The sequence below is a fragment of the Prosopis cineraria genome, unplaced genomic scaffold (genome assembly GCF_029017545.1).
Source record: "Prosopis cineraria cultivar Desert tree isolate PC_DT_omini unplaced genomic scaffold, ASM2901754v1 PC5, whole genome shotgun sequence".
In the NCBI taxonomy this organism is placed as follows: domain Eukaryota; kingdom Viridiplantae; phylum Streptophyta; class Magnoliopsida; order Fabales; family Fabaceae; genus Prosopis; species Prosopis cineraria.
In genome coordinates, this window is record NW_026555336.1 from 41,408,258 (window position 1) to 41,419,427 (window position 11,170).

Genomic DNA, 11,170 nt, shown 5'->3' on the forward strand with positions numbered 1-11,170 from the left:
TAAATCTATAAGAGGCCTATAGTTACAATTAACAGATCCTAAGCCTTTAGTGCTTTTCTTAAGTCCTAACTCAGAGAGGGGTGAATACAACTACTTATTAACCAATGTTAATTTAACCTATATAAATATATGTTAATTAATTAGAGTGATGCAAGTGGCATGTTCAATTAATATATGTTCACATATTCAACCATTCAATTCATCTAATCACAAAACTAACAATTATGTAGCATAAAAATATGATATGCATGATCAATGTCATTTTTATACCCTCATAGTACCTCTGATGTAAAACTATTAGCTATATAGTGGGTTTTTCCCACGTAATTGAATTATTTCCCTTGTGAGAAGCTGCCCAACCAAGGCACTACACTCACTTATAAGTCACAGTTTTTCTTAACACTAACAACTATGGGGTACCGTACCCCTAAGTTAGCCTCCTTATAAATTAGTGGAGACTAGTTAGGTTCGAGCTCTTCAATAGACAAGTGGGACAGTCTCTCGAAGAACAAGTAGGATAAATAAATAAAGGCAAGCTATCGAGCTTTGAATGGTGGCCATACTATATGGATTTCAAATCTCAATAACTCTCCCTAGGACGAACTCCCGCCACCAATGATCATGCAATGCAACACATGCTTGACTCGTAGCATGTAACTTTATCAAATCATCATACTATAATATGTGAATGCTCAAACATCATTTTCATAAAAATGAAATTCTCATATCCTTAATATATCACACACCAATCACACATATCTATACAATAACTCAATTAAGTAAAAATTTCACTTCATAGCTTTCATTCAAAATCTCATCATTCTCACCATTCACTTCCTTCTTTCAAATTCACATAGCCATAATCATTTTCAAAATCATTGTTAAAACATTCATTTCATTTTCATTTGTATCACATGAAATCATTATCAAATGCCACAATTGCATCAAAATAGTCTCCAAGCATCAAATGATTTTCAAACAAGTTCATAAATATTTATAATCAATTTAACAAGCAAATTTATAAATTAAATTTTTCTCAATTACCTCAAACCTTTGAAAAATAAAATGTTTACCCTTTAATAACAAATACTTCTAAAGCTTCAATTAGCTTAAATGGTGTCAAGAAATGATTAATTTATAATTAATCATACCAATTGTCATTAATATCACTCTTAAGATTATTTCCAATATTTACCCAACACTTCAAAACTACTAAAATTCCAATTCCTAACATTCAAGCCTACCCATAGAATTATTAGCTTCCTTTAACTCACGTTAGTTTTAATAAATAATTATTAATGGCTATCTAACACCTCTAACAACCCTATTAAGTTCTAATTTTTGGGTATGTATTACTCTACAATCACTAAAACCCATATGGTCGTTAATACTAAGTTTAAATAATCTAAACAAATCTCATTAATTTCATTTAAGTTAATGAGTTTGGACCTATAGCTTCAAAAATCATCATTTCAATACAAACTCTAGCTCAAATATTTAAGAAAATGGAATAGGAAGAAGGAATGATGTAAGAGACTTACCCTTAGAGTTTAAAAGCTCCAAAATATTCTCAAAGGTTTAAAATCTCAAGTCTTACTAGAGCTTGGTTCATGCTTTGTTTTCTCCCTTCCTTCCTTCTAATTTTTTGAATTGACGTAGCTCCACTTAAGCTGAAATCCAACCATAGGTCACCCTATTATTTAGGGCCTTCAACTCTAATTTGTTTACATGTTTTTCAAATATAATTATATATTGTTTGTATATTTAGTTTGTTATAACATGATTTAATTTTTTTACCTTCATGATATGATTTAATTTAAATTATTATATTATGTTATTTTTATTGCTTTTTTTTAAAGTAAAGTTTCATTTTATCCCAACTCCCTTGAACTCTTATATGAAAAAGAGACTTCAATACTTTTCACACCACTACTACAACTACTACTTGTCTTCGTGTGTTCTTAGCATTTATAAAATTGGAGTTTTACAAATAAAGTTGGTTTAATATGAAATTTAGATCATAAACTATAGGCATATGGGTTAATTGAACTCTATACTTATAATTGGTATATTTCAAACTTTAAAAAAATCAAATTTATAAAATCCTCATCATTTAAAATCCTCATCATCTAGATTTTATTAAGGGTTAAATAGCAATTTGAATCCTAAACTATAGGTCTATAGGCAATTTGAATCTTAAACTCATTTTTGGTTTATTTTAAACCCTAAACAATTCAACTTAGAGCAATTTGGCCCCGACTATTAAAATGGTATAAATGTTCGTTACTTTAAGTGAAGGCCCCATATAAGTGCCATTGGATTTTTGTCTCTCTCTCCATCTTTGCCTCTTTACATTCCCAGGTGGCCTCTCCCTCTGTCTATGAGACCTTTTTAGAGAAAGTCCTTCCTTACCCTTCTATAGAAATTCCTCTCCCACAACAACCTTATGGCTAAATCCTTTGACAACAATCCCGTTTCATACTCCTCCAAATACTTCTAAATGTACAAGTTCAAGGTTCGCTAGAGTTGTCATCGTTGTAAAAGAAGCTCATACTCATCTAGTGCGAGCCAAACAACATTACTTCAATCATGATCAATTAGCTTGGTTCTCTAAACTCGTTACCCAGGTCAATGATGGTTGACCTATCCTTAGCATTCAAGAGGCCAGATGGGGATGATTTAATGCAAGTAATCATATTGATTAGCTCGAATTGAGCGTTTTATTTCGGTGGACCTATTCGTAGAAAGAGATGTCTTCAAGGGTGATGTTAGGGGATTTGTCGTATGGCTGGATTAGAGATTGCATTGGCATATGACATTTTGATTGCTTCGAATGGATCCAAGTTCATAGATACCTATGTGAGGTTCATTTATAATTGATTTTCTTTTAATTTAGTGAATTAAAGATTGATTTCTAATATAGGTGATTTGGATTCATATGAATTTATACTGATTTTAATTTAATTTGCTGTGAAGTCTTGTTAATAGTTAAAAATCATATATATACACTTGCAGCCAACCTCATGGATTTCATGATTTGCCCAAGCGGCATGGGTTAGAAACAAAAAGCAAGAAAAGAAGTACAACAAAAGTAGAAATGGTGTCATAAATAAAGAAGCATAGCCCCAATTGTGGTTAAAGAAAATGGACATTAATTCCAAATTAATAATAAAGGCAAAATTGCTTCAAATTTAATTTTTTAGGGTTCAAATTGAACCAAATATGAGTTCAAGGTTGAAATTACCCTTAGGTTTATAGTTAAGGGTTTAAATTGCCATTAAACCCTTTTATTAACAGAGATTAGGACCAAATTAATGACGAGAGCAAGGATATCTCAAATTTGATTATTAAGGGTTCAAAATATATCAATTACAAATATAGAGTTCAAATTGTTCTTATATTTATAGTTCAGAATCTAAATTACATATTAACCCAATAAAATTTGTTGACTTAAGTTGGGATGAAAATGTTATTTAATGTAACTTATGTTTGGATATTTTTTTATCCTTAAAAAATTAGTTTGACAAATTAAAATTTATTTGAAGGATATAATTCAAAAACATGTCTAACTATATAATGCCAGAAAAGAAAATGAATTCTATGATACGTGAGTGTTTTTGTGTAATATGATCTCATTAAGAAAAATAATTAAATTTTAAATTAAAATTCTAAAAAAATAAAAAATATGAAATATATATTTAAGAAGCATTATTTGTACATATTAAAAAAGTTGAAATAAAATGATAAATTATAACATCTAAATTTTTAATTTTAATTTTTTTAATAAATTGATAATATTACATAACTAATTATGTCTCATATAATTTAAAATTTGATTTCTAATCATGTCATGAACACGACGTAAATGCATTGAAAATGATCCAATTAAATTTGAAGTTAATGAGCAAATAGAATCCTGAACTATTATTAAAAAAATTACCCTGAATTTTAAACTCTTAAAATATAAAAATAAACACTAAATTTTTGAATTTATAATAAAATAAACCTTGATCGTTAGCTTTTTTAACATTTTTTTCAATCCACACATGTATTGTTCAGGGTTTATTTTCCTATTAATTTAACCCTGACTGTTACAATACCTGCGTGGACAGTAACAGTGTTAAAAAAGTTAACAATCAGGGTTTCTTTTGCTATGAATTTAAAAGTTTAAAATTTATTTTATATATTTTAAGAGTTCAGGGTTTAAGGCTATTTTCAAGTAAGAATTTAAGATCTTATTTGCTCATTAACTCTTAAATTTGACTAGCATGGCTCGCCAAGTTTATAATTATGCTCATGTTTATCAATACTTTTATTATCAGCAGTAGCTTCACTTTCTAGAATACAAAAATAAAATGTTTATTAATAGTACACTTTTTGTTTAAAAATGTAAGGTATTATTTTTAACAAAATCTCATTCTTAATAAATTAGTTAATTGTCTTCAAAATAATATCATCTTTCTATATTTAACCTTATTTAATAGAGCATTTTACTTAAAAATAAATATAAAATAATTTATTTATTAAAGATATTTTTAGGAAAAAAATGCATTAATTACACATTGAAATATTACAAATACATTATATTACTTAACATCTAACCCCTTAAAAATATTTATAATTTTCAACTGAGGGAGTATAAATTAGGATAGGTTTTGTATTTTATAAAATTTTATTTTTTTATTTAAGATATAAATATCCTTTTCATTTATAATTATTTTTATGTAATTTTCCAAAACAAAGTTGGATACGGTGCGGTCATTCATTCAAGCCAAAATGTTTGTACCAAAAAAAATAATTACAATTGAATATGCCTCAATTCTTTGACATTCTTCTTGATTTAAGAGTATTTACAAGTTCAGTTTGGTTTGATTTTTTTTTTTAAAAAAAATCAAACAACACCAAACCAATGGTTTATCATAATTTAGGACCTATTTAATTTCTTTCACCCAATTGGTTTAGTTTGGTTTTTGAACGGTTTCATTTAGTTTAATATAGGTTTAAATTAAATTTAAAATTTTTTAAGATATTTTTATAATTATTAATAAATATTTGTGTTTATTGATAATTTTTAACTACTAATTACTATAAGAAGTTGTTATGCCGGACTACCTAATTCTCCAATTTAGCCATCAAATTAAAACAGATTCATCCATAAATGTATTAGAGATTGATTGGCCGAGAATTTGAATGCAATAGTTTAATCGAATTGAAACTCATAATTTTGTGTGAGTTAAGAAGTATGTGGGTTTTGTAATGAAAGACAAACTATTAGTCCAGTATGTGCAGGTCATTGTCTTCAAAATGCAATAATAAAAAAAAATTATATTTATGTAACTCTTGCTTAAGGGAAAGATTGTAGGGGCACAATATAATTATTATATACCACCCATATTGTGATGAGTCTTTCCAGACCGAAAAAAATTCAGATGGAACTTTGAGAGACAAGATGAAAAATGAGTTCAGGATAGGACGGGATACGAGATTGCCTTTGAAATATCTCGAATATATATATATATATATATATATATATATATTAATTATAATTTTAATATGTGCAATTCTTATTTAAAACTATAAGTTTTTGGAGCTTTTACAAATATAACTTCTGTTATAGGACCAAACCAAGCAAACAATTCAACCTTTATTGCATTTTACATTATGGCCAGTTTATTATATTTTTTATTGATCTACTGTTGTACATCAATGATGAACCCTAATATTTTTTAAATTTTTTACTAATAAACCCTTTCTATATCAATGATAAACCCTTATATATCAATGATAAATATCTTATATATCAATGTTAAACTTCTTGTATATCAATGTGAACTCACTACACTCTCAAATTTTTAAAAATTTGGTCCATATTTTTTGGGAACAAGATTTTTTTAGCTAGTATGCCAATTTATCCAAAAATTTTTACATTGATAAGTTTAATGACATAGAGTAATTAGTACATGTGATCTCTCTTTTTTTTTACAATATATTAACTATATTAATATGATTTATTTTTATATCTATCTATTAGTAATTTTTGTTTATATTGCATTTCTTGTTTTTTTTTTTTTGCAAGAGTCACAATCTTAACATATCTCAACTAAAGAGGAAGAACAATAATTTTATATCATGCCCGGGTTGTTCATTGTTGGTGTTCTTATAGCCTAGAGATTACTTGTAATTACTATCATAATGTTTTATGTTTCATGTACACTTAGCTTTAAATAGTACATTTATAGTTGTAATTGATGTAATTTAATAATGGACTTTAAATTATTATAATGTACGTACTCGTGTTGTTTTAATTTTAAACTGAATAAATTATGTACTTTAAAATTTTAATGAAGGTTGTTATTTAAGCATTTCTCCCATATTATTTGCTTTATCGAGACAACAGGATGTGCCAATCTCATTCCAATCTCATCTCAATTCCTAACTGGATAGGATGACTTTTAGGACGGAATAAGACAAGGAATAAAAATTTAGTCCATATCATTTTTTGGGATAGGACACAAATCGAAGTATCCCCGTCCCGTCCCGTCTCGTAAGCACTTCTAGTTAGTATTTAGAACATAGGGGAGTTGGATTCTCTTGAGGTAGAAAATCTTCCACTATCCATCCATTGAGAGACACTGAAAATTTGAAATGTACAAATTGAATTTGAATGGTCCAAATTTAATGTATTAATTTTTTATTTATTAAAATAAAAATTATAAAAAATTATAATTTTTTTAATAAATTTGATCATCAGTTTGTATAGTCTATATTTAATATAGATGATTTAAATTTAATTTAATTTTCTTAAAAAATGAATATCATGATATTCTGAATATTGCAGATTTAATTAAATTTTTTTATAATTTTTATAAATTTTAAATATTAAATTTGAACTACTTATATTAAACATAGACACCCTAGACCAATGATCTGTTTAATATTAAATTTAAATAATTTATATTAAATTTAAACTGTTTAGATTGATAATTAAATTTTTAAAAAAATTCATAATTTTTATTTTAATTGATATAAAATAAAAAAAATTTATGTTGGATCTCTACCCTCCAAATTTAATTTGCACACTCAAAGTCTTTCTCCGTGATGTGGAGGTGCAGAGGAGGGATAGAGGAGGGGAGGGAAGCCGAGTCGGAGAACCAAGTTGAATATCTTGTCCCAAAAAAAAAAAAAAACAAAAACAAAAACAAAGAAAGAAAGAAAGAAAGAAAGAAAGAAAAAGTTGAGTATCAGATTTTGGGTCAGCGAGATTTTCATTTTGGCGCACGTGCTGGTTCTTGAGGAGCTTCTTCCTCAACAAGTTGCGGCGTTTGGTGGGTCGGCCCTAGTGCGTTCGAGTTCGGAAATTTCTGCTGTTAATTGGAGCTGGTTACTATATGCTTAGGTGAAAATTTTCCGTTCAAATCTTTGATTCCAGATAGAATTGGGAGGTTATTTTGGGTTGAATTGAAACGTTAAGAATCCTTATCGAAGAACCTACGGAAGCTAAAACGAGAAAATTGTCAAAGCTATAGAACTATGGTATAAGCTTTTGCTCAAGTGTGAATTGAACTGTGTGAGATGAAGCGATAGGCGAAAGTGGTTTTGCAGAAACGTCAGTCGAAGGTCTAAAAAATTTGTCATCACAGAAACCTATTCTAGGCTTCTCATCGGCCACCTTCTCTCTGGATCTGGAAGCCAAGAAGACCGTTTCAATTCCTTCTTCGCCGCCGACTCGGCTTGTGGCAGCCTCTCGTGGTCGGAGGAGATTTTTCTGAGGGTGAAGGCCTTGCTTAGAAGACCCAAACTCACCTTGCGGTCCTTGCGCGCGCCCATCACTGAAATAGCAGTCGCCGGGGTAAGTTTTAGGAACAGCCTAATTTTTTTTTTATAAATTTTTATTACACGGTTTTGATAGCGTTGTCCACTTTCTCCACTGATCCTCAACTGCATTGCAGCTCACACCTTTTTATTCTTCAGTTTCGGGTAATGGATTGCATAGTGCCGTTGCATTCTGGGCTTATTTATCCGAAGAATAGAACTTTGCGCGGATATCATGCATTTATTTCAATGGTCCATTCGAATGGCAAGAGAAGACTTCCTAAGAACATTCCTTGTCCCCGACGCCCCAAGCAACCACCAGAATTTGGTGTTAACTTATTCCTGAAGAAGAGTAGCACCATCTCAGAACCTGTTCAGGAGGATTTGAGCTTCAATAAAGGATTAAATATGGCTAATGAAGAAGAAGAAGAAGAAGAAGATACTTGCGTTGTTTGGGAAGCAGATGAGATTGAAGCCATTTCATCGCTTTTTGAGGGTAGAATACCTCAAAAAGCTGGAAAGCTGAATAGAGAAAGGCCTCTTCCTCTCCCACTTCCCCACAAAGTTCGACCTTTGGGACTGCCTACACCTAAAACAAAGGTCAGATTGACAGATCCAGCTGCAGTTTCTCATCGTGCATCCACAGCTAAGAAGTGGTACAAAGACCCTGGTTTCTTAGTTGAGCTAGCCCGAGAAATCAGCAAACTTGATCCAGACAAAGATGTATCCATAGTTCTTCGCAAGAGAGCGCAGTTCCTGAGGAAGGGTTCCCTGTCCTTAACAATAAGGGAATTAGGTCATATGGGGTGTCCTGGGAGAGCCTTGCAAACATTTTGCTGGGCTCAAAAACAACCTGAACTCTTCCCAGATGATCGAATTCTAGCTTCAACAATCGAGGTCTTGGCCAGGAGCCATGAACTTAAAGTTCCTTTCAACCTAGGAAAATTTACCCGGATGGCAAGCCGTGCCGTACTGGAGGCGATGGTTATGGGTTTTATTAAAGGAGGAAGCTTCAAGCTCGCCTGGAAGCTTCTAGTAGTTGCCAGAAAAGGTAAAAGAATGTTCGATTCTGGCATTTATGCAAAACTAGTACTAGAACTTGGAAAGAACCCCGATAAACACGCACAAGTGATGCCCTTATTAGATGAACTAGGTGAACGAGAAGAATTGAATTTGAGCCAGCAAGATTGTACAGCTATCATGAAAGTGTGCGCCAAGATGGGGAAATTTGATGTAGTGGAGAGTCTGTTCGGTTGGTTCGGACACTCAGGCCGTGATCCGAGCATAGTGATGTTTACTACTGTGATTCACAGTCGTTACAAAGAGAGAAAATACAGGGAGGCATTGGCATTGGTTTGGGAGATGGAGGCTTCAAATTGTCTCTTGGACCTTCCAGCTTATCGTGTGGCAATAAAGCTGTTTGTTGCTTTGAATGACATCTCCAGAGCTGTGAGATATTTTTCGAAACTTAAAGAAGCGGGATTTTCTCCTACTCGGGACATATACGAGGACTTGCTTCATATTTACTTGGTGGCCGGCAGGAAAGCGAAGTGCAGAGATATTTGCAGGGAGGCCGAGATTGCGGGATTCAAGTTGGATGAGCGTGTACTGTCACAGAATTTGCAATTTGATGGCGCAAACAAACTGGAAACTTTACGGATCTCATAAGCATTTCAGTCTGTTGTTCCGTATCAATTCTTGAATCTCTACTATACTGACAAATATAGCGAATTCTTCATGTATCTTCTCTAAAGAGCCCGATATCTGGATTGTGCACATTCCCCGCACAATGTCACAGGTGAAAGGGCAAAGCTTTTTCAATCGGCAAAAATGGCAGTTAGGTCCAAAACATCAATTTAATAAATGTTTTAAAAAAATTAGTTACAAATATTAGTTTAGACAATTATAAAAATATCATGTGCATAGCAAATTATTTCATTTAAAAGTTAATAGAAAACATTTTTCAACTATCTGTAATTTTTAATTTAGGATTAATCTGAGGTGTGGTTTGCATATGTCAACAGTATTAGAAAGTTTATTTTAAAAGTTATTTTCACTTAATAGCATTTTACATTCTAAATAATTATTAAGTAACATTATTTACTTAAATAGTTTTTAATTCTTTTCACATCTCATGTATTGCACTGGTTGCAGTGGTCAGAAAAAAAAAAAAAAACAGTTGTAATCAATTTTGTCCTATCTATATTATAATAACTCTCAATTTAGGCCCAAAAAAAAACACTATTCCATGTCCTCGTAAAACTTACAAAAAAATGAAATATTTCATTTAGTTTCATTCTGTTATACTTCATTTCATTAATGAATGTTTTGTTTCATTTCATCCTAAACTTGGATTCTGATGATGAACTTGAATTCTGAACTTGAATTCTAACAAATTTTACAGAGCATGCTGCCAGGCTTCAGGTCCTTTTTTCCTCCTTTTCCTTCCCAAGAGGTTATAAATGGAGTAAAAAGTTAAAAAAATTGCAATTGTGAAGATAAATTTTAATTCAGAGAAAATTAGACTTTAATTAAAAATTTAAATATGTTGCATGCATTATTAAAAGTTTTGAGGTGAAATTATTTTATTTTTAAAATTTACATTCTCATTCCAACAAGGGTTGGGTTTAGCTGAAAAAAGTTAATTCCTCGTAATATAAAAATCAAGATTTAAATTCTCATAATTATAAATTTTAACATCATACTTGAACTTAGATAAACTCCATTCCAACATGACCTAATAGAACAAACAGGACTAGTTATAGAGAATTTTATTTATATTTTGCATAGGTCAATATGGTTTTCAATTTTGATAACAGGTTTTAATTCGTTATTAAACAAAAACATGGAGCTAACAGGTTTCAATGGTCCGCTAGGGAAATTTTATTATTTGTTGGATTAGAAATTTTCTTATCTCAGTTTACTTTCTTTTTGGTTGTTTCAAATGTATTTCTTGAGAACAGTAGCATATTAGAGATAACCCTCGTCACAAATTTAGGACATTTTGCTTGGTTGCCTGTAGAAGAAATTTGTGAATTTCCTGCCTTGTGGTTGATATAGCAAATGAGGACAAAAAATAATATAAGCTTCATAGTTAGAGAGAGAGAGAGAGGGAGAGAGAGAGAGGGTGAACATGAGAGGTTCACAATAAAAAAATGGGAATGAATATTTTGAAATTGACGATTCATGAGTGAATATTGTATAATCTATAGTATGGTTTGGAAACCTGGACCGGACCAACCGGGTCAACCCGAAACCTGACGACCCGGTCCTTTCTCCAATCTGGGTTTATGACTAAACCGATGTGAGACTGACCCAATTTAACTCGATCAACCTGGGTTCAACCCGGTATAACTCG

General features: G+C 31.0%; 1 protein-coding gene across 2 annotated transcripts; it reads left to right on the forward strand.

The window, feature by feature from the left end:
- Nucleotides 1-7,153: 7,153 nt before the first annotated feature.
- LOC129310595 (pentatricopeptide repeat-containing protein At2g01860) lies at nt 7,154-9,667 on the forward strand. 2 transcript variants are annotated; one of them, XM_054952485.1, is made up of 2 exons: nt 7,154-7,849; nt 7,972-9,667. In XM_054952485.1, the coding sequence occupies exon 2, from the start codon at nt 7,981-7,983 to the stop codon at nt 9,478-9,480; it is 1,500 nt and encodes a 499-aa protein (XP_054808460.1). In that variant the 5' UTR covers nt 7,154-7,849; nt 7,972-7,980; the 3' UTR covers nt 9,481-9,667. The 2 variants fall into 2 exon arrangements, with proteins under 2 accessions (XP_054808460.1, XP_054808459.1); XM_054952484.1 differs by having other exon boundaries at nt 7,157-7,849; nt 7,950-9,667.
- The last annotated feature ends 1,503 nt before the right edge of the window (nt 9,668-11,170 follow it).

What these genes read in the sequence shown, in the direction of transcription:
- LOC129310595 (XM_054952485.1), top strand. Translation starts at nt 7,981, where the DNA reads ATGGATTGCATAGTGCCGTTGCATTCTGGGCTTATTTATCCGAAGAAT.